The following is a 24,253-nucleotide window of genomic DNA, read 5'->3' on the forward strand; positions in this document are numbered from 1 at the left end:
TCCAGAACGAAGGCTGCATAGTGGAGTGGACCTGGGGAGAGGGATTGTAAAATAATGGGGGAACTTTTACTTTTCAAAGAGTACTGGGAAGGGAGGCAAGGGGCAGGGAGAAAAGTACAACAATGAATGAATGGAAATTCAAAGTCTGTAAATTTTCATTAAAATTGCTAAAAAGATTTAAAAAAAAAAAAGAATATCATTTCAGACATGGATTTTACAGATAGAACACTTAGACACAAAAATGACAAAGTTCTACCTTTGGCTCATCTCTTAAACATCAGATAAAAAATACTGGTAATTTCACACCCCTTACAGCAAGCCCTGGGGCCTTTGCCTAAGGCTGTCCCTGACTTACCTGCAGAGTCAGTCTGCAGCACTGTGGTCACTTCTCTTGGACTCAAATGATTAACTTCACTACTGCTGTAGCGGACAGGGGTTTCCTCATGTTCTACTGATTTGGCAGGTAGAAACTGCTTCATTCCTTTCCACCAACCTTCATTGGGTTTGGAAAAAAAAAAGGGGGCCATTAAAAACTTCTGTCCCAAATGATTATCAAAGAAGAAATTCTGTTGCACTTAAGCCATTTGTATAACAAAGTATTGATAATAAAGTAGCCTTCATATTCAAGCTTATTTCTGCTTTGATGGAGTATCTAGTGCAAAGCAGAACATGGTAGAATTTCTAGGAAAAAAAAAAAGGACCAGCAGACTTAAACCAAAAATATACCCTCTAAGTCTTAAAACCAAATAGCACTTTACCTTAAATAGTAAAAAAGTTTTGAGCTATATGCTTTTTAGATCTATTAAGGATCAAAGCTGATAACAGCAACTCTAAAGATTACATGGGAACCTTAGGCGAAGTAATATAAAAGAGGGTGAGAAATGTACATATTCAATAAAATGTACACTGAATTATACATGTAGAAAATGTTGACTTGGTATCTGTTCACAATAACAAACGAAATAAACTTTAAAGACAATTGCGGACAAGCAGAAGTAAATCCTATTAAAGTACCACCAGGTATACATGTCTGCTGTAGGGACTGTTTCTAGTTTTTCTCTGAAAATGTTCTCCGACTTCCACACTTGGGCAACAGCAGCACCATGGTCTGCCCTCACCACTGCCCTTCATGCCCTGGTCACAGCAGAGAAGTCTCTCCACTCACAAGAGTAGTTCCTGTACTGAAACTGGGAAGTGGGAGACCTTTTTAGGGACCTTTTGGAGCTTGGGTGCACTTCTGCCACACAGTGTACATACATTCAGAAGATGGCAACTTAATCATGGCAGAGATGTCACTTCGGACAGATTCATAAACTGCTGCACGCCGGCTGATAATCATAGGAAATGGAGGATCTCTGCCACTGGGACCACTTAATAAGTGGTAAATTGGAAAGTAACTTACTTCACACTGCATATGTTCTGTTCCTTTTTCTCCTGCAAAATGTGTCTGGGTTCTCCTGCATATGTTTGTCTAAAGGAGACCAGCTTTACAACATAGGTTAACACTAGGTAAGAAGCAAGTAAGCATGGTCCCAGCTGTACTCCAAGTGCAAATGGACCCAAGGATGACTTTCTTACATTACTGCCACCTGGCGGTACAGGGACACTTCTTGTCTGATAAAGATGGAAAGAGCACAGAAGTTACCTGCTCGGTCCCAGTAAGGTAAGTCATAGGTGCCTTCAGTTTTTTTCTTTCTGGAAAAATATTGGGGGAGGGAGGGTGGATGTTAGCATAATAGAGTCAATCTCTGGCAAGAAAACTCTGAAACTGCAGAATAAACACCAATGTTAATTATTAATCAAGAGCATGCACTTGCACTTGCTAATCTGTCCTGGCAGGCTGTTGTTATAGGTGCCCCCAATTCGTTCTGACTCTCAATGACCCTGCAGACAACAGAATGAACACTGCCCGCTCCTGTGCCATATTATAGTTGCTTGTGTTTGAGCCAGTGGTTTAGCTACTGTGTCAACCTGTCTTTTTGATGGCATCCTTCCCCCCTTTCATTTTTCTCTTGACTGATTCGCTACTTTATCAAGCATGCTGTCCTTCTCCAGGGACTAATCTCCTCTGATAATATGTCCAAAGTACATGAGCCAAAAAGATCTCTATCCTTGCTTCTAAGGGGTATCTCAAGTGTATCACCACTTCCAAAATAGATTTTGTTTATTCTTCTGATCATCAAAAGTATATTTAATATTTTTGCCAACATCTTAATTCAAAGTATCAATTTTTTGGTCTACCATAGTCACTGTCCAGCCTTTTCAAGCAAAATGAGGTGACTGAAAAATATTATGAGTTGGGTCAGGCAAATCCTCAAAATGACCCCTGTGTTTGTTACCATTTTCAGGAGGTCTCTGGCAGAACATTTCCCAATGCAACAATATCTTCTGATTTCTTAACTGCTGCTTCCGTGGGTTGTGATTGTGGTAAAATAACTGACAACTTCAATCTTTCCCCCCTCTATCATGATATTGTCTGCTAGCTCAAAGGTGAGGAATTCTGTTTTCTTTATGTTGAGATGTCATCCATAGTAAATGCTCTAGTCTTTGATCTTCATCAGTAAAGTCTTTGTGGGTGTATGGATATTCTTACTGGCAGTGCTGTATTACAGGACAGATCTTGAAATGTCCTTTTTTGCAACAGAAGTGATGATAATTCTCTTTTGTCATTCCCTGACGTGGTAGATCATCTGCCTGATTCAAAGTGGTCAATACCAGTCCATTTCAGCTCATTACTTCGGCTATCTATCTTCAAATACTCCCTTTCAAGTTTCCTGGTTTAAATGCTGTATGTTCCACATTTCTTGTCAATTTATTGCAATGTGGTGGTTTCCATATTTCTGTGAAGCTATGGCACCAGAATTTCAAACACCAAATGGGTAACCCATCATGATGAGGTCTCAGCAGAGCTTCCAGACAAACTCAGGCTAGGAATGAGAACCTGGCTATCTATTTCATAAAAAATTAAGTAAAGTTTAAGAGATCTTCATTTGCTGATAAGCATAACTCAAAACGAGAAAAAACAACTGCAAACATCCATCAAGAACTGAACGGTACCCAGGGGAGTCCTCCATTTGACTTTCAAAACGGCCACTGCTGAGGTACATGAATTCTAAACCGTCAATAAACAGTCCCTAACTACCTCCTGAGAAAGGTACTTTACCTCTTGAAAAGGGCTAATGGGATAAAAATGGCAAGGTCTGTAAAATGAAAGGAATGAATCAAATCAAAGGGCTAACTGTAACATGAGGGTGATTATAGGCAAGCTGGTGAAAATGATGTCAGGTCTGTGGGGTTTTGAAAACAAATTATGTACATCGATCCTCATGCCCAAAGCCACTGAACAACAATAAAGTAATCATATTCTGTTTTCTTTTTGTTCTCCAACTCCTCCCCACATTTACTGTTTTTATCTACTACTCTCTCCTTTATCCCAGAACAAGTGTCACAAACCTTAATTATACAGACCACTCACTCCCCCAGTCACTTCAGGATACAACAATGGTGGAGAGAGGAGAAAACATTTCATTTTTAAATTTTTTTTTAAAAAAATTCCAAATTTACTTTTCCCTCCTGCCAAATACCTCAATAATTATTAATAAAATTTATAGCATGATTGAATCTATCAGGTTTCTTTTTACACTATTCTTCATTCACATTGTGTTTCATACAGTCATTCCCATGCATTATGTTTTATAAAATTGGACCTCCTTTCCCATCATTACTCTATCTTTTCAGGTCCCTGATGGATCCTTCCCATTTTCTTTACCTCCTTCCTCTACCCACCAAACTGTGCTCCCTATGGTGCTCTCCCTACCCATCCTCACCCCTCTACTCCCACTCCTTCCCCCTTTGGGTCCTCATACATATTTTACTAGTTAACCTTCTATTTTTACAATAATGGTCTTATGCAGTATATTCACAAAATGGAATACTATGCAGCACTCAGGAGCAATGATTTAACACGTTGCTGCACACTTTTAAATTGACGACGTGCTTAGAAACACATTTTGCCATCATTTGCTGCAATGTGTTAAAAAAATACTACATAACCTGGGAGATACTGGAGAACATCATGCTGAGTGAACTAACTCAGACTCATAAGGAGGAAACATTCTTAAGGCTTGAGATACTGCAGACTCTGCAGAGGCAAAAACCTTGCATACAATTAAGTAGATTCTTCTCTACCCCCACCCCCAACGGCAAGACCTTCAAATTCAGTACACACTTCTCAGTTATTCTCAGCATGACCACTGTTCAATCTCTGAATGCATCATGTATTTGACTATTCTCCTCCTCCTTCCCATATTACCCTCTTTGGGTCTTTGCTCCAATAGCCAGGATCCTCTCTCACCTAACTCCATGTTTTCCTCAAAGCATGTCAATTTTGGTTTGTACCATTGCTCATGATGCTCTTGTATCTTCTTCCAGTATGTAAGCTTGGATCAGCAATGCAGTACCTGACAAAGGGTTGCGACTGTTGCTGTTGGGTACTACTGAGTTACTGGTAACAGAACAAAATGTTGCCTGGTTCTATGCAATTCCACATCTCTGTGGCTTAACTGACGGAATCCCCTCAGGCCAGGCCATTATCAACCTTCCTTTCTTCAGCCAATTCCAACTCCTGCTATAAGGTCAAACTTTGTGATTACATTTTCCCTGAAATAGAGACTTCAGATAACTCTCATCGTCTTGCATTTGTGTTCACTTTCTTAACAGCTTATCAGCCTTTGTGATAGTTCTTTATTATGAATATTCAGGAGACAGCGATTGTGTCTTTTATTCTTTCTTTCCTAAGAAGTCATTATGTGCTAGCTACCATTCTTATTTATCTAAGAGATGTTTATCTCAAATATAATAAAAGTACTCAATAACTGAGTACTGGATTAAAGTGACTTGTGTTTTTTATGCAAATAAGAGAAAAACTGACATTTCTATTCTAATGACTGACTCCCTTAAAAACCAACATCATCTATCTACATTCAGTTTCATTTGGTAGGTTCTGCACATAATCCCTTTAGGAGACGCCAAGTTAGCAGTCATATACTAACCTGTTTCTCCAATGCCAAGCACACACTAAAATGAGGATGAGCGTGGTGAGCACCATGACCAGCACAGGGACAAGGACTGCAGCCAGTGCTACATCTGAAATAGCAAAACACAAAAACCACAGCTTAAACTCCAGGGGCAGAACTCATGAGGAAGAATATTTAAAGATTGTTTACCACATCATCATTCAAACGGAATACTTCCTAGTAATATACTGGGGAAAATGTATTCTTTGCGTATGTCAAACAGTTAATGTAATTAGCAAAATCAGCAAAGTAGATGAAACAAAAAATATAGTAAAAAATAAGTAATTGCTAAAGTTGCTAGTTTCACTGTTATTGTTACGTGACGCTGAGTCAACTACTCTAATAATATAAAAAATATAAGAAGAACAAGATGCTATTTTTTGCCTACCAAATGCAAACATTAAAAAAGAATAACTTGGCGAGCTCTGGTGGCCTACTGGCAAGATGCTGCACTGCAATCACAGAGGTGAGCAGTTCAAATCCACCAGATGCTCTGCTGGAGAAGAAGGGACAATCTCCTCCTGTACGAGTCAGATCCGATTTGGCGGTACACACACACACACACACACACACACACACACACACAAATAATAATAATAATAAAATTGAAAAAAAAAAAAAAAGAACAACTTGCTATCTAAATTTCACCCAAACCACCATAAAATTTAAGAGGAGAAAAAGTTGACTAAGCAAGTAAGCAAAAATGGAGAGATGCAGATACCATGCCTCAGGAAGAAAACCAATGAGCCAAGAAACAGAGCTGAAAATTGACAAGGACCTTCCCCTAGAGCTGACGTACAGCCTTCTCCTGGAGCCAGGACCCTAGACTTAAGACTTTCAAACAGTGAGAGAAATTTATTTGTTAAAACAAAAAAATACAACCATTGATGCAGATGTCAGATTAGGAAACTGGTGTTTTCATGGGGATATACACTTATACTTATTTTCTGGTTGGCATAATGCACATATAAAAACACTGTCATTTCTTATCTAGCACTTGTACTTAGGGAAAATTAAAATACCCAATGATCATCTTTAAAGTTTATGTTATGTATCTGAAAAATCAGAAGTAATCCAAGTGTTCAATGTTGAGATAGTATAAATAAATCATACTCTCCTTCTCAGAGTGAGAAACAACTTTGGCAAAGAAAAACGGTGCGGGAAGACTATTTGTAGGTAGAAGAAAGCTAAAAACAGGGCTTAGCACCAGTTAATTGTTGTTATTTGACCCTGTGCTGGGAATTTGCTTTTCCACTCCAAATCCACTGAACCAGAATCTACGTTTTAACAAATTCCCCTGTGATTCTTATGTGTATGTAAATCACCTTGGGGATCTTTTAGAATGTGAATTCTGATTCAGTGTATCTAGAAAGGAAATGGAAATTCTCAGCAGGAGGCCAAAATGAGATAGTTTAAAATTATTATATAAGTAAGTATTATAGACAGAAAATTTGTAAATATATATTTGAACAGGTCAGAAATAAAAAAACAAACCCTCAACAACAGAGGTGCCATGATCTGTGAAATCATTTACTCCATGTATTCTCTGCTAGGAAGCTCTGGTCACCTAGTAGTAAGAAGTTGTGCTGTCAACCTAAACACATATGGTTCAAATCCACCAGCTGCTCTGTGGGAGAAACAATCTCCTTCTATGCAATGTATAGCCTCAAAAACCCACTAGAAGGTCAGCTATGAGCCAGTTCTAACTCAGTTACAACTAGTTACAACAGCAATGCCCTATAAATAAAATTCTAGGCCTAGATGTGGAAAAGTGATCTGCTTTGGTCAATTGGGACAGAAGTTTCTTCTTTTAACTCATCCTATCACTTTACATTTCTAGAAAATAGCCATGGCAAAAGCAATACCCAAGAATAACTAGGGCCCAAAGCCAGATAAAGAGTCCTGGTAGCACAGTGTGTCACATATTGGACAGCTAACCCAAAGCTCAGCAGTTCAAATCCTCCAGTCATTTTTTTGGAAAAAGCTGAACTAACTTCTTTGCTGAAGATTTACAACCTGAGAGATACCACAGAAGGTTGTCATGAGTTGGCAACAGACTTGATGGTAGTGACTTTAGCTTTGTTTTGTTGTTAGTTTGCTTTTTTTAAAAAGAGCCAGACACTACATGATGAACTTATTGCTGTTTATTTATTCCTTACAGTTTTACTGCAAAGAGAGGAGAGGGCAACTGTACAGGAGGATTAGGAAGAGAATCAATACTATTAGGCCTCTCAGAATGTAGATGGGACAGGAACCAGGTTACAGAGGAAGCGATCAGTTTTACGCATACAAAAAAGCACTGTTCCATTACAGGGGACTAAAGAAAAAAGGAATCCCGGCAGTGCTGTGCTCAGGTGCTAACCAAGAGTTAGGTGGTTTGAACCCACCAGCTGTTCCTCTGGAGAAAGATATAGCAGTCAATTTCCATAAAGATTACAGCCTTGGGTACCCTATGGGGCTGTTCTGTTCTGTATCACAGGGGCACTATGACTTAGAATTGACTGGACGTTGGCTTTCCTTTTGGTGGGACAAAAGGATACAGGTAAGTCTGTAAGACCCACAGAAAGGGAGTTTCCTAAAATGTCTTCTATTTTCTTGGCTGGTAAAGTAACTATGAGTGAGTGAAGGTCTAAGGGTCAAGGGTTTGCAATAAATATAGGGTGGGTTTTTTTTCCCCAAAATAGAAATTATAAGACTAGACAGGAAAATAGTCCATAGGTTGGCAGTGCAAGATAACCAGAGACTTTAAAACAAATGCTAAGGATCTGTTCAGGTATGCAAAGTAATAAAAATGTATCCACCCCTCCCTTCCAAACCCCTGAAGAAAATGAGGCTGGAGGGTTTCAATTGAAAAGACTTGCACACTTCTGCTATTCTCCTTTAAGCTAGAGGAATCACAGTCCTTGAAGAAAAGATTTTAGGAATGTTTTTCAATCCTGAGATTCTAAGATACTATAGCCGGATTTGAAGATGAACAATATTTTTAAAATTACTGTTCTTCCATCCAGGGATGTGGTTTGGGATTCTGCCCAAACATACGCCTTTTGTAAGCTATTTGTGGCAGAGTCTTATGCCTCTAAGAATTCTTCTTTCACTTTAGCTTCTGCTGCTCAGCAGCATGTGGAATATTTGAAGAAAAGCCATATTTAGATATTCAGGGGACAATGACACCTGTAAAAAAAGCAAGGGTCAAGTGGGGACAGCCATATCTGTCCTCTACCAATTTCACAAAGGGAAGCTCCTCATCAAAAGCATCAACAACACAAAACCAATTCCCATGAGGTCAGACATGTCCCCACCCACGCTCCTGTACCTCTTACATCTCCACACCCACCTTACTGCTTTACTGGGTCTAAAATCTGATGCAATTGCTCACAGACCACACAGAAACATAATGGAGAAGCCAAAAGATTATAATCCAGGTTAGCTGCAGAATACAGTCAGGACAGGTTCCAGAATGTGCTCACAGGAGCTTCAGCCTTGAACCTGGCAGCTTTAGGCCAATGTTACATAGGTCTCAGTCATGTCAGTCCCCAGTCCTCTAACAAACTTGGAAAAAAGGCTCTTAGCTCCAGTTCTGTGGCATGGCAGTCTGACGGTTCCCTCAGTCTTGTGTCAGGTCTCTGGATCTCCCCTGTGGCAGCTATGGCTGTTGTTCTCTTGTCTAGTGGCTCCTACTCTGCCATATGAATCTCTACTGGGGAAGGATACGTTGCATTCTCGTTTCTTTTCCAGTAGTGAGGTTCCTCTTTCTGCTGCTGGATAGACTCAATTTAATGGCAAGACTAGCCAATCCCTTGTGGATAGGCTGACATGCCCTATTCACATATTGCCACCCACAAGGCAAAGTCAAATTCAATGGCTAGGAGAGCCACCATTTTGAACATTAAACTCTTCACACCACAGCTCCAGAGAATAAAATTCAGATCAGTGAAGTCAGTCTTATCCCGTAGAAATGAGACTTTATTTTGCTATAACTAAAGAGTGTAATGGCACAATGTTTAGGTATGAGGCTGCTAACTTAAGGGTCTTTGATTTGATCCCACCTCATCTTTCACAGAAGACAAGGCCTGGTGATCTGCTCCCGCAAACATTAAATCCTAGGAGACCCTATGGGCCACGACTACTCTGTCCTATAGAGTCACTATGAAACACGAGGACAAACACAGTCTGAGGAAAAGAAACCAATAGTTAGGCTAGAATCAACCCAACGGCAGAACCAAAAACACAGTCTGGGGAAAAGAGAAGGTCAAGCTAGAAGCACACTTGAAAACCGAAGATAGAAAACCCAAAATACCATGCGGGAGGTATCTGTGCTTTGCTTACCTTTGGTTCCGTTTGGAGTTACAGTAGTATTTTTGATATCAGGTGTGGCAGTGGTTTGCTCCGTCTGTGCAGGCAAGTTATTGCCACTGCGAGGTTGGAGTGGTTGAGTAAACTTGGGGGCACGACCTTGAAATAAAAAAATGAAAAAAAATCTTATTTTCCCCACCTATACCAATGTGATTAAGATAAACTTGAGATATCAAATTCTCACATTGAAAGAAGGCACACCTTTGGCTATTTCTGGAGGGGTGGTTGTATTTTTGAGGTCATTGCTGCTCCGAGGAGGTGGAGGTTGAGTAAGTTTGGGAGGACGACCTTGAAAAAATGGTTTAGAAACGTTTACACATTTTGCTGCCAAAGTCATAATAAACCTGCAATTTTAAACATCTTTAAAATTTCCTAGGTTACTTAATTCTGACATTTCAAATCCCCAAATGAAATGTATCAGGAGGATAGATATTATATTCTGTATTAAATGCACAAATAAAGTAGTTCAACCGATTTGAAATAATTACATCTAAAATTTTACTCTTAATAATAATAAGGCATGATGATGCTGGACTCTAAAAACTATAAAAGGTGTCATCACCATTTGATATGCTACTAATCATTCAACAAATACATGGTTCATGATGTACTGGGTATTGTGGTAGGCCTGCGAGACAGCAGTGAAGATTACTGGATAATACTCAGCAAAGTCTTTCTCCTTAATCCAATAATAATAAAATTAAAACAAATGGTGCTGGCAAAACTGGTCTGCTACCTGCAGAGAGGTGAAATTGAATCCACATCTCACACCATACACAAAAATCAACTCAAGGTGGATCAGAGACATGGGAGTAAAGCCCAAAACCATAAAGGTCCTCAGAAACAAAAATTAGGATCAAGCTTAGATGACCCAGTATGGTATAAATAGACTTTTCAAATAAAGCCACAAAAGCACAATCTGTCGAGGATAAAATTGATGAATGGGACTTTCTAAAGACTAAATCTCATCAAAAACATTTTGCAACAGAGTGAAAATAAAAACTACTTTCTGGGAAAAACATATGGCAATACCATTCCAGACAAGGGTCTCAAATCAAATGGTTACAGAATCCTACAGGGCCTCCACAAGAAAAATATTGATAACACAATTACAAAATGGGCAAAAACAAAAGGAATTTAAGCTAAGGTTACTATCACAATCTTCAGTACTTCTGATACAAATATCATACTTCATAAGAAATATCTGAATTGAGATCAGACTTGAAATTCATGATTTTCAAAACCATTTTGGTATCTGACCTTTGAACAGAACTAACTATATTTTTAAATCTATTTTGTAAAGTACTATAGTAGCGCCTTAACACAAAATATGTTTTCAGTTAACAATCCAGTGAAAAGAACATGTCTTGAAATGCAGAGTTGATTTACCTTTAGGAATAAACTGACATCCAAGCAGTTCCATTTTCATGGCAATTTTCTGCTGCCATTGGGTAGGGTTCACTCTAATAAAACGTGCAACAATTGGTGGCAAAAAGTTATTACGTACATCCTGGTGATAATCTTTGTTTCCTTGAAATATCTTCAAAAAACAAAAAATTGGTACTTTACATCAACAAAGATAAGAATTCAATTCTTTGGCTTAAACTAGTTTGTGATTTTTACTCTGTGTTGTATATGAGATCTGCAAAGTATGACAAAAAAGTGAAAAAGAATTTTTTAAATAAATTAACCATAATTTAGAAAATGTTATTAAGAAGGTTCACATTCTTCATAAAAATTTATAAAAAATACTAAAAAGGAAAAGAATTAGAAACAGTTCAAAATCAACTGAAAACAGTTTCAAATGCACAAAGTTTATTGCATGAATAAATTAGTAACTCATATCCTGCTAAATGACCAACTATTTAAGCACATTAATTTTATTTTCCAAATGCAGCATAAATGAACAAAAGAGGTCTTTAGAGAAAATGTTTTGCTTGCATAATTTCCATAATTTGTCCCTCCATAAATCAACCCAGAATAGATATATCTCGCCATCTACTGGATAAACCATGTATCTAAACACTGAAACACTGTGCTTTACCTAATCTAATGAAAAACCAAATTAATAATGCATCATCTAAATAACCATTAGGTATAAATATTAAGGGAACCTCTTATTACTCATTATTGGTTTTAAAAAATTATACTTAACAGGTCTTAATTATTTACAAAATATTTTCATGTGATTTTTTTTTCTCTTCTCTTCTTGGCAACGACATTTTTATTTAAGGAGCTCCAGAAATCATGACTCAAGGAATACGCTAGGACTGCAAAGGTAGTCAGTGAGAGAGCTGACATGCTATATTAAAAAGCAGTATATTATGAAAGCAAATTGTATGTGTATGTCCATCTAAGCTCACATTCAGGAAATACATCCAAAGCTTTTGGTATATGGATGCATGGCCATCTGTGTATATAAGCTTACAACAGGTATACAAATTAATATACCACAGAACTGATGACAATTCTCCTTGAAGATTTGGAAGCATGAGAGAGTACAGATGGTCAAATATTAGTATGAAAAAATACGTTCTTTCAGGTGATTCAATGCAAATACTTCTGCTCTGTCCTTGACTGAGTAGGAAGGATGAGACTTACTCCCATATCTAATATATGAAAAACTAAAGGAGATAAAATATTAGTTTTCAGATACTGCACAGGGAAATAATTCCTAAACAAAATTAAATGCATGAAGTAAGCACAACAATCACTTCAATAGTGTCTCTGAAAAAAAGTTTCTAAGCTGCTATGCAAAAACGGAAATATCAAACTGAGCCTGGTAGCTTGAGCCTCAGTTTAGTTGTTGTCGAATCAACTGTGACCTGTAGCAACATTATGTTCAATAGTTCTGAACCCTGCCCTATCCTGAACCAGTCTCACTGACACACCTACCCCTATCAAACCAGTTACTGTGTCAATCAATTTCATGCTGGGTATTCCTTTCTTGTGCTGTCCTTCCACCGTTTCAAGCATGATGTCCTTCTCAAAATGGACTGTTGTTCTTCCTGGACATGTGTTCAAAGTATGTGAGACAGAGCTTCAAAATCCTTGCCTCCAAGGACCAAGTTGGCCTCACTCTCTCCAGGAGAGACCTGTTAAGTTTTCTCGGCAGTCCATCGTATGTTCAATACTCTTCTCCAGCACCACAACTCAAAGGTATTGATTCTTCTGTCATCTTTGGTCAATGAAGATTTATAGCAAGTCATTGCAAAGATCATGGCCTGGATCAGGTGTGCCTTAGTCTCTAGACTGATAAAAATGCTCTCTGGCTCTTAGAGAAATCCCTAATAGCAGATTTCCCCAATGCAATTTATCTACTGTTTCCTGACTGCTAATGCCCAGGGTGTTGACTGAAACCAAGTAAGCTGAAATTGTTAACAATCTCAATCTTTTTTTCCATCTATCATGGTGCTTCCAACTAGCCCAGTGGTGAGAATCCTTGGTGCTGAGCTTCAGTCCATACTGAAGACTACAGTCCTTAACCTTCTGAGAAATCAGAGCTCAGAAATGCAAGACAGCTAAAACTTGCAGGTCAGACTTTAGGAGAGAAAAGAGATAGGGAGGGAGGAAAACAGAGAAACCAAGATAGGTATATATAGGAGGTTTGCCCTTAAATTTTGGACTACATTTATGAAAACTACCTTACCCACTAAGTGTAACTCCTTACCCACTAATGCTACCAGAGCCCAGAGGAGAAAGATGGGCATATCCTCCCATGTGATTTACGGTCTCTGAAAACCTGTTGGAAGGTCAGCTATGTGTTGTTTGATTCAACAGCACAAAACACTTCCACCACTATCAGCTTTGGCTGGAGAAACATGGTAAAGAAATAATGTGGTGTTAAGGGTTTATTGTTCAAAATGGTTTTCCTAGCCACTGACTTTGACTTTACCTTGTAGATGGGTGAGAATACTCAAATAGGATGTGTTAGTATATCCACGAAGGCTATGGCTAGTGTTGCCATTAAATTGAGGGGATTCAGCAGTAGAATTTGAGAAGCTCACCACCAGCAAAGAAGAAGCAAGGAATGCAGCATTGCTTTTCTGGGCCAGAGATTCTTGCATCAGGCAGACTTACAGAAGAGCAGCAGTAGCCACAGCAGAGAACAAGAGACTCTCACGAGACAGAGCTGACCTTGAGATTGCTACCCCATGGAACCAGAGCCAAGAGCCTTTACCCAAGTTTGCTGCATAACGGAGATGGAGGGCCATAATTGGAAGGACTGAGAGCTTCTTAGCACTGGCCTAAAGAAAGGAGGCTGAAGGGACCATGAGTATGATTCACAAGCTGTCCTAAGAAGTTGTATCCTGTTAACTTCTGTAATAAACTCTAAAATCGTAAGTATGTTTCTGTATATTCTATGCTCTACTGTAATGGGTTCTGGATCCAGCAAAGCAGGAAGATTGGTATTGAAGTTAGTAAAAGTGTTAAGGGAATTCTAATTCTGTTGTTATGTGCCGTTGAGTCAACTACTACTCACAGTGAGCCGATGTGCAATAGCTCTGAATCCCACTCTATTTGAAGGCAATCTCACTCTCTGACATACCTACCCTCATTACCCTAGTTACTATGTCAATCTCATCCAAGATCTTCCTGTCTTGAACTGTCTGTCCATCATTCCAAGCATAATATCCTTTCCTAAGGACTGGTCGTGCCTGGCAACATGCCAAAAGTATGTAAGACGGAGCCTTAAAATCCTTACCTCCAAGGAGAGCTTGGTTTCACTCTCCTCAAGAAGTAACTGATAAAAAAAAAGATAAAAAAAAAAGAAGTAACTGATAGTCTTCTTGGCAGTCCATGTTTAATATTCTTCTCCAGAACCAAAACACAAAGGCATTTATTCTTCTTCTGTCATCTTTGGTCATCAGAGCTGGCTCTCTGATACATAGCAAATAACTGTGAAGTCCATGGCCTGGATCATGTGCACCTTGGTCTCTAGACTGACATCGCTGCTCTTCAGAACTCTGGAGAGGTCTCTGACAGCAGATTTTCCTAATGCAATTCATCTTTTGACTTCCTGACTGCTCATGCCAAGAGTACTTATTATGAAACTAAGCAAGATGAAGTTATCAATAATTTCAATCTCTTCTCCATCTTTCATGGTGCTGCCAGCTGGCTTATTGGTGGAAATCTTTGTTTTCTTGATGTTGAGCTTCAATCTACATTCCAGCCTACAGTCCTTGACCCTCTGAAGCAAATGTTTCAGACCCTCCTCAGTTTCAGTTTGTATCATCTGTGTACCGCAGATTGTCGATCACTCTTCCTCCAATCCTGATGCCACATTCCTTTTCACAGAGTCCAGCCTCCTCGATGATCTGTTCCACATACATGATTTACCTTATGGGAACTGGTTGTGTTGTGGATATCATTGGTGGGGACAGTTCCCCCCTGGAGAGTCAGTAGAGGTCAGATACGGCTGTCCCTATGCAACCCTTGCTCCTTTTACAAGTCATGACAAATTTTTAGTGTTCACATAGGGTTGGAGCCAGCTTATACATTCTCAACAGCATGAGTGAAAAACTTCACAAGAACACTGACTAATAGAGAAAAATTGGATCGATAACAATAGCTTCTCAGGTTCTATTTTAACAAAACTCAGAAAAGACTAAACCATATGCAAGCAACCTAACTGCACAGCAGGATAAAGGAAAGAGAGGGAGGCATCAAACAACTAGATAATATAAAGTTCATAAGGTCTAACATTGTACCAAAAATTTCCAAGTTTGAAAAATATAGCCCATACTGAGAACTATTACTCAATTTAAAAACTCAGATTTTTCACATATGATAAAATTAGTAGACAAGGGTCCTACAAGTATTATTATAAACAGTTGATATGTGCCATAAGAGATGTCATCTGCATCATCTTAAGGAATGATACAGGGAGAAAATCCAACAAATAAAACGTGAACACTCTGAAGTGAAAAATATAAATTACTGAAACAAAAATATACTCCCTACCAAAACAAAAGAAACTGGAAAACCATCTGCTGCCACTGAGATGATTCGAATCCACGGCAACCCTATGAACTACACAGAATTTTAGCTGTAATCTTTATGCAAGATCTTCCTTCTGCTGTTCCACTGGCTGGGTTTGAACTACCAATTTGCAGATTAGTAAACTAGGGAAACTGAGTCAACTAAAGACTAAATTCTTGGACAAAGTGCAGCCCAAATGCTCCCTTGGTGGCCAAGATGACAAAGCACAAAGCTTTGTCTCACATACTCTGGAATACTGTTAGGAGAGGTTGTACTTTAGAAAGTGACATCATGCTTGGAAAAGTGGAGGGAAATGGAAACAAAAATCTTCAATCAGATGGATTGACACTAACTGCAGCAATAGCCCCAAGTATGTCAGAAGTGATAAGGACAGTACAAGATAATCCTGAATTCAGATCTGTTAATTATAGGGTCTCTATGAGTTGTACTTTTTTTGCCCTAAGCCAGAAGGGGCATAATTTTCATCTATGAGAGGAAAGAGGTGAAATGGTGCTTTGGAGGTGAAAGATGGGGGCGAGGTGTTTTCTCATCTAAGAAGTGGGCTTCAGTCAGCTGGTAGCAGTGTAAGTCTCTGCTAGATATTCAGGCTTGGTTTAGAAGAGGCTATGGTACTAGGTACATCATAGCCAACATTAGACAGATCTTGGCCAAAAGCAAAGAGTACTAGAGGAATGTCTATCTTTATCTCATTGAGTATGCAAAGGCATTTGACTATGTGAATCACAACAAATTGTGACTAACTTTGAGAAGAATGGGGATCCCAGAATACTTAACTGTGTTCATGTGAAACCTATACTTGGACCAGAAGCAGCAGGGAACACTGGATGATTCAGGATCAGAAAAGGTGTGCATCAGGGATACACCCTGTCTTCATACCTTTTCAATGTATATGTGGAACAGATAATTTGGGAGGCCGGACTTTATGAGAAGGGATGTGGCATCAGGATTGGAGGAAGACCCATCAACAATCTGCATTATGCAGAGGATAAAATCTTGCTTGTTGAAACTGGAAAGGATGAGGCATTTGCTGCAGGTCAAGGACTGTAGTCTTCAATATGGATTGAAGCTCAACATCAAGAAAACAAAGATTCTCACCACTGGATAGAGAAGAGATTGAGGTTGTTGATAACTTCACCTTGCTTTGTTCCACAATCAATACTCTTGGCATCAGCAGTCAGAAAACCAAGACACGAACTGCTTGGGTATTATTTGCATGATAATAGTCCAGAATAGGAGGTGCATGGCAAGGTGGATTGGGGGGGTGGAGGGGAGGGAGGAAACTGTGCAACAATGAATGAATGGACATCCAAGTTTTCTATAAACTTTTGTTAAAATATCAATTTTTTTTAAAAGGGGAGGAAAAAGATGCATTGCATTGGGAAAGTCTGCTGTGAGGGACCTCTCTAGAATACTGAAGAGCAACAATGTCAGTCTGGAGAAGAAGGTGTGCCTGATTCAGGCCATGGTCCTCACAACTACTTTCTATGCATCAGAAAGCTGGACAATAACTAAGGATAATAGACAAAGGTTCAATGCCTTTGAGTTGTGGTGCTGGAGAAGAGTGTTGAATATATCCTGGAATGCTAGAGAGAACAATCAGGTCTGTCCTGGAGAGGATATAAACTGGCTACCCCATGGAGTCAAGGATTTTGAGGTTGTGTCTCACAAAATTTGGGCATGTGGCCAGTGAGGCCAGTCCTTGGAGAGGGACATCATGCTTGGAAAGGTGGAAAGACAGTGAAGGAGATGAAGACCCAAGATGAGATGGACTGACTCAGTAACTGGCGAAATGGGATTAAGTCTGTTGCAGATGATAAGATTGCCTCAGGATAGAGCAGGTTTTGGAGCTAATGTACGCAGGGTCACTACAAGTCACAGGGCAACTCAATGGCACATAACAACAACAACAACAATGAATTGTACTTAATAGCACCTACCAACAACAACAAAGACTAAATGGATTGTTGATTAGATCATGCAGGAGAACAGAATACTCAACTTGAAGACAAATCAATACAAATTTTCTGAAGTAAAATACAGAGAGGAAAAGACTGAAAAAAATAAGGTCAGTAAACTTTGAGACATCTTTAATATTTGTAATTACAATTGGAAGGGTAATATCTGATGAATAAGTTTTCCAAATTTTATAAAGATTATTAACTATAGAGCCAACAGGCTAATAAAGAAAAAAAGTTAACTAGAAGAAACATGAGCGAGAAGAAAATCTACACAAAGGTACATCACAACCAAATTATTTGAAACAAATGGAATACAGAAAATGTAAAAGCAACCAAAGAAAAGAGATACTTTACATACAAAGGAATGGAGAAAAAAATGATAGCTGAATTCTTGGTGAAACTAATGCAAATCAGGAAATAACACGAGTGCAGAATAATATATGTAGTAAAATTATCTCTCAAGAAGAATGTTTTCTTCAGAAGCAGTTCACTGCTGTGAGATGCTAATATAACATAAGCCTGGATAATTCTGTAATTTTTAAAATAATTATATTTTGTAAGTATCATAATTAGTAAATAAATAAGGATGTGTTAGAATAAAGAGTCATAAAGTGAACGAGGGAAGATTAAGCAGGAGGAGGGTAGCCTGGAAGGAGTACTGTCAATCTGCTTTAATGAGCAGTGAATCTGGCTCAAACCATTTTAAGAAAATAAGTGGCAAAGAGTTGTGCTACCAAAACAAAGGTACGCGGTTCGAATCTAGCAGCTGCTCCAAGAGATAAAAATGGACAGTCTCTTCCTGTGGGATTTACTGCCTCTGAAAATCCACTGGAAGGTCAGTATGGGTCTGTTTCAACTTGACAGTACTCAAGTATCCAAAACAACATGGAAATGAATGAAATTCTGGTAAGGAAAATCTTTTAAGATGGAAGTTGATGAGATAATTTTTGAAATGATCTTTCAATTTCATAACACCGTACAACTGACTGTGCCTTTATTTTATCCCTCCGTCCCCTTTGTCTTTATAACTGAAAACTATGAAGTAATTAACCTCTCACTAAGTGTATAAAAAGCTTTACCAAGACAAGAAACTACAGCTATCACTCTCAGACTCAAAACAGTGTCTAAACAGTGCAGTTGAAAATGTGATAGCATAAATCAGGAAAAACACTGACCTGGTATCATTAGAATTTTTGAACTACGGTTAAAAGGGAAAGGGCATTAACTAACACTATCCCAAAAAACCAGAAGAGGGCAGAGTTAGGACACTATGACGAACTTTTCTATTCAGTGGAGTCTGCAACTGTTGGAAAATGATTCATTTTTGAAGTATTCTGTAAAATACCCTGGAAATTATTTTACCTTATCTTGCTCCACACCAGGTTCTCTGTACACAGTCCATTTTTGCCCATCATCACTATACAGAATTCTGTAGGCAGACACATAGTAATTGTGTTCCACCATGGTGGATCCGGTGGTTATGATGCCTGGGGAATGGACAGCGGCTTTTATTAACACACACAGGCTGGTCTCCAAAGTAGTTTTAGCATCAAAGTATAAATTTCTGAGACTCATTGTTTAAAAACTTATTTTTATGACAATTTCCAAAAGTAAATGTATATTTGTACAATATAATAGTTGCTAAATCCTTGGCTTTGTTCTCTTCAGACAGGAAGAATTCTGGGTTCTTATATAAGAAACGGTTTATTTCATTGTTGGCAGCATGTGTTCATAATATTATAAAACATTTCAATTACTAAAAACGACTTCCTGGGAATGCATAGACTAATGGTAATCACTGGTATTATTTAACTAGCAGAGCAAAATAAATCTTTCAACAAAGTGGTCTAATCAATTATTTTAACCCTTTGCTAAGTTCCTCTAAATGATTAAGTTTATGTCAAGCACATATGGAACAGAAGTTATGCAGAGCGCTTAAAACGGACTTCTTGAACATACATTTTTCTTTTAATGACTGTAAGAAATGGTTATATCAGATGTGTCCGTATCACTTTATTGTAACACTGTCTTAAAAGAATTTGATTACAGTGAAATGAAAAAGTAAGAATTAAACACCACCCCATCTTCTGTGTCCTGATGTAGCTAAAGCTACCACTAGTACTACTAATACAAGACTAGTAACATTAACAGCAGAGAAGAGTATTTGAAACGGTATAATTTTCAGTGGTTTTATATAAAAATCACAGATGGTACCAGGTTTCCAAATATCATCACAATTATAAAGTAATCTAGAAAATGATAGATATCACTTAACCTGTAATCTTCTTTTCCTTATTCAGATCTATTTGTAACCACTGATATTCATCAGTGGCAAAAGCAGCCCAAGGGGGTCCAGGTTTTTTCAGCCTGGCCTTTTCCGGTTTCCAAATGTTCTCCTGCCCCGTGTGGTCAGTCCACTCCAGCACAGATGATGCAGTTATCTGAGAATCAGCAATCACACCAGATTCCATCCCCAGCGTTCCATAGCAACCTGAAATAAAGGAAAGCATAATCAGATGTTCAAATATAAACTCAAAACAAAACACCTGCCCAGGGTGACTTCCTATGGTACTTTTAATTAACATACAGTTGAAATGCTGACAGCTTGTACCCACTAGCTGGTTTAAGGGAGAATGACAGTTTCCTTCCAGTAAGATTTATAGTCTTGGAAATTCATTGGAGTGTTTCTATGTGTTGGAATAGACTCAAAAGTAGTGGGCCTTAGGCATGCTAGTACCCAATACAGTATGTAACAGGGGGCAAAAAAAAAAATCAGAAGTAGGCAAGGGTTTCCCTGGCAAATGTCCATCATTGCATCTTGTTAGGAAACCTGCAGATACATTTATTTACAGGCCATTATCATTAGTCAAATGGAGATATACTGTCCTCTCCCTGGAATATCTTGCGCAGGTTTAGTGAATGACTTAACTAACTCCCTTACCTCCACCACACTTTTGTTCCTATGGTGCCTTTTCTAAGGGGTCTTTCCTGCTACTAAAAATTTCAAACTAGTACTGCCTGCATTCCTTGCTGGAGATATTTTCTATACCTGTTGTCATATTGTAAATAGTACACTGTAAACAATCATTAATTTCTTATGTCTCTCATCATCACACTGCAAGCTCCAAGAGGGCAGGCATTTCTTTATTTTGTTCACCACTGGACTTCTAGCACTAGTACACAGTTGATGTTGTTGTTGTGTGTCTCTAAATTGGAACCAACCCACAGCTGATGCTCCAGAAAGTTTTCAGAGATAGTAAATCACATGGAAAAAAATTGTCCATCCTTCCACAGAGCAGGTGGTGTATTCAAACCACGTGCTTCAAGACTGCAGCATAGCTTCTTACCACTAGGTCACCAGAGTTCCCTATTATGTTGTTAGGTGCCATAGAGTCGAGCACAACTCATAGTGATTCTATAAGCTACGGATCTGAACCCTGTTCTAACCTACATCATCCTCACACTTACCGACACCCAGAGCCCACTGCAGCAGTCACTGTATCAATCCACATGGCTGCGGGTCCTCCTCTCCTTCGCTCTGCCCTTCCTATCATCATGTCCCTCTCCAAGTAATAGCTTCTCCTACTGACATGCCCAAAGCGTGTGAGGCAAAGCCTCATCATTCTTGTCTCCAAAGAGCACTCTGGCTGCACCCTCTCCAAGACATATCTGTTTGTTCCCTTGGCCATTCATGGGATGTTCAGTGCTCTCAACACCACAGCTCAAAGGTGCAAATAAGAAGCACTCAATGAAAACCTGCTAGAGGGTCAACCAAGAATAGATTCTGACTTGATATTAACATCATCATGAATGACTTACTTTTGACAAAGTGCTAAAGAATCTTCCTCTTTTCCCTACTATTATAAAACCCTCCAGTTTATTTTACTCATTACACTAGATAAGCATGACTTTTAATTTCCTAGTGCTATTTTGATGACTAACTGAGAAAGGTCACAAAAAGCAACTGGTAAAGTCAGTCAATGTTCACTTAATATTAGCTAGAATACAAATGATACATTAAAAAAATTTTATGAAAGTCTTACCACTTGTCTTAAATGTAAAAAGACTTGTAGATAAATGTCCTCTGAAAAAGAGAGAGCAATTTTTGGTTATTTTCATATAACACATGATCTACTTAAACTAATTCTCGTGAAACACTGACTTGTTTTTTATTTTATAATTTAAAGAACAATAAACATTCCAACGCTAAAAATTGTTATGTGCCGTCGAGTCGCTTGCAACTCATAGTGACCCTATGTACAACAGCCCTAAACCCTGCTCTATCCTGTGCCAATCTCACTGCCTCTGACACATCCAACCCGATTACCCCAGTCACTGAATCAATCCACCTCATAGACGGTCTTCCCCTTCTGTACCGTCCCTCCACCCTTCCAAGCGTGATGTCCCTCTCCAAGGACCAGTCCCTCCTTACAACATGTCCAAAGTATGTTAGCCGAAGCCTCAGAATCCTTGCTTCCAAAGAGCAGCCTGTTTTAACCCTTTCCAGGATGAATCTATTTGTTTTCTTGGCAGTCCAGGGTACATTCAATACTCTTCTCCAGCACCACAGCTCAAAGGCATCCATTTTCCTTCTATCCTCCTTAGTTATTGTCCAACTCTCTGATGCATAACAAGTGATTGTAAAGACCAAAGCCTGTATCAGATGCACCTTAGTCTCCAGAGTGACACTATTGCTCTTCAGTACCCTGGAGAAGTCCCTAACAGCAGACTTTCCCATTGCAATACGTTTTTTGATTTCCTGGCTACAATGGAAATTATCCTTCACTGTAATCCCCACTCCAAAGTCTCATTTCTTAGCAGAGCAACTTCTAAAATCAGCATAAACAACTTTCTTCTAAGTATCTAGAACCTAGTTTCACACATTACTGCAACATGTCCATGTCGTCTTAAAAGTAACTTTCTTTTTCATGAAGTAAATGAACTTTGTCAAATGCTTCTGAGTAAAAGTACACTAAAAGATTTAATTCTCTGAGAATAAGGCTCAAGTTTTCTGGAACAAACAAAAGAGACTAGGTACTAATAATTATTTTTATGTGCTGTAAAATAGAGACTGGAAAATGAGACATACCAAGGATAAGCCTAGTATCAGAATGCAGCATTCTACTGGGATTTCCCAAGAGTGGGGCAAGGTGTGAGCTGGGGAGAACAGAGTGTTCAAAAGCACAGGACTTCAGGAAGTTGAAAAAAGAAAACTGCTAGTGTATCTTCGAGTATTTTAGCACAACATAAGAGAATGCAATGTGGTTTTTTACTTTTTTCTGAGAGTACTCCCTCCAAATGTTTTTGTTCTAAATATAGGAGAAAGTGTCTGCATAAGACTGTCTAGAAGAAACAAAAGGAAGAAAGACAGGCAAAGGGTGGGCAAACATCAGCCCATGCTGGCCAAACTGCTATGGCCAGGGAAGAAAGAATGGTGTTTATATGCTCATGGGTTGCTTTGTTGTTAGGTGTTGCTGAGGTGAATATGACTCAAAACAACGCTATGAACAACAGATCTGAACCCTGTCCAATTCTTTGCCATTCACACACTTCCAGACACTCTAGAGGCCACTGCAGCATTCACTGTTTCAATTCATCTAGTTGAGGCTCTTTCTCTCCTTTGCTGACTTTCTGCCTTTCCAAATATGATGTTCCTCTTCAAGGAATAGCCTCTCCAAGCAACATGCCAGAAGTACATGAAGTGAATGAAGCTTTATTATCTTTGCCTCCAAGGAGCACTCTACCTACACTTTCTCAAAAAAAAAAGGTTTTTTTGTTTGTTCTTTTGGTTGTCCATGTCCTGGCCAGATCAGTACTCTTCTCCAACTCCACAGGTTAAAGGCATCAATTCTTCTTCTGTCATCCTTATTCACTGTTCAGCTTTCAGGTGCACAGCACCTGATCAGGAAGACCGTGGCTTAAATTAGACACACCTTAGTCCTCAAACCAACATCATCACTCCTCAATAATTTGGAGACATCCCTGACTACAGACTTTCCTAGTACAAAACATCTCCTGATTTCATGACTGCTGGTACCAAGGAGGTTGATTGTGAATCAAGTAAAACGAAATCATTGGCAACATCAGTCTTTTCTCCATATATCATGATTCTGCCTATTGTTACAGTGGTAAAAATTTTTGTTTGCTTGATGTGGAGATACAATCCATATTGGAGGCTGTATACATCGATCTTCTGCAGCAAGTGCTTCAAGTCTTCCTCACTTTCATCAAGCAAGATTATGTCCTCTGCACAATGAAGATTATTGATGAGTCTTCCTCCAACAGTGATGCTACATTCTTCTTCTTAGAGTCCAGCTTCTCAAATAATTTTCTGAGAATACAGACTGAATAGGGATGGAGAGAAGATACAACCCTGACACACTCCTTTCTTAATTTTATTTTTTTTTCACCTTCTTTACATTTATTCTAGAACAGTAAAGCAATAAACATAATAATCATAAAGAAATGGTATAGTATGTTCTAAATACACAGTACTAGAAAAATACACAGTAAAGCCCATGAAAGTCAAGTCTTGTGTGAGGATCTCAACCTTGGCATATCTACAGTCTGTTCTACGCTAATTAACAAATCCTCCTCAAACTCGCAGACACACTCAATGGCAGAATCAGGTCAGGGATCTTCGAAATTGTTGGGGACACTACTGAGTTAACGCTGGTGAGTCTTCTCATGGTGATGGAATGTGGATGACTGGCGGAAACGCTTTCTACAAGCAGAGCACTCGTAGGGCTTGGCTCCTGTGTGGATCCGCTCGTGAGACAGCCAGTTGGTTCTGTGGCTGAAGGCTTTGCCACAGAATCTGCATTTGAGAGGCTTCTCACTCTTGTGAGTCACCAGGTGCACTGT

General features: G+C 38.9%; 1 protein-coding gene across 1 annotated transcript in view; it reads right to left on the minus strand.

Annotated features, from left to right (window-relative positions):
* The window catches only part of DCBLD2 (discoidin, CUB and LCCL domain containing 2), a 108,392-nt gene that overhangs the window by 5,875 nt on the left and 78,264 nt on the right, over positions 1–24,253 (minus strand). Inside the window, exons 7-15 of the mRNA XM_006902008.1 lie at positions 21,433–21,473; positions 19,665–19,880; positions 18,752–18,876; positions 10,818–10,968; positions 9,630–9,716; positions 9,402–9,527; positions 5,052–5,145; positions 1,646–1,695; positions 356–493 (exon numbers count right to left, since the gene is read on the minus strand). Coding sequence (XP_006902070.1) covers positions 356–493; positions 1,646–1,695; positions 5,052–5,145; positions 9,402–9,527; positions 9,630–9,716; positions 10,818–10,968; positions 18,752–18,876; positions 19,665–19,880; positions 21,433–21,473 — 1,028 coding nt within the window. The remainder of the gene's footprint in view (positions 1–355; positions 494–1,645; positions 1,696–5,051; positions 5,146–9,401; positions 9,528–9,629; positions 9,717–10,817; positions 10,969–18,751; positions 18,877–19,664; positions 19,881–21,432; positions 21,474–24,253) is intronic.

This window comes from Elephantulus edwardii, unplaced genomic scaffold (genome assembly GCF_000299155.1).
Source record: "Elephantulus edwardii isolate Elephantulus edwardi_28Jun2011 unplaced genomic scaffold, EleEdw1.0 scaffold00356, whole genome shotgun sequence".
NCBI lineage: Eukaryota > Metazoa > Chordata > Mammalia > Macroscelidea > Macroscelididae > Elephantulus > Elephantulus edwardii.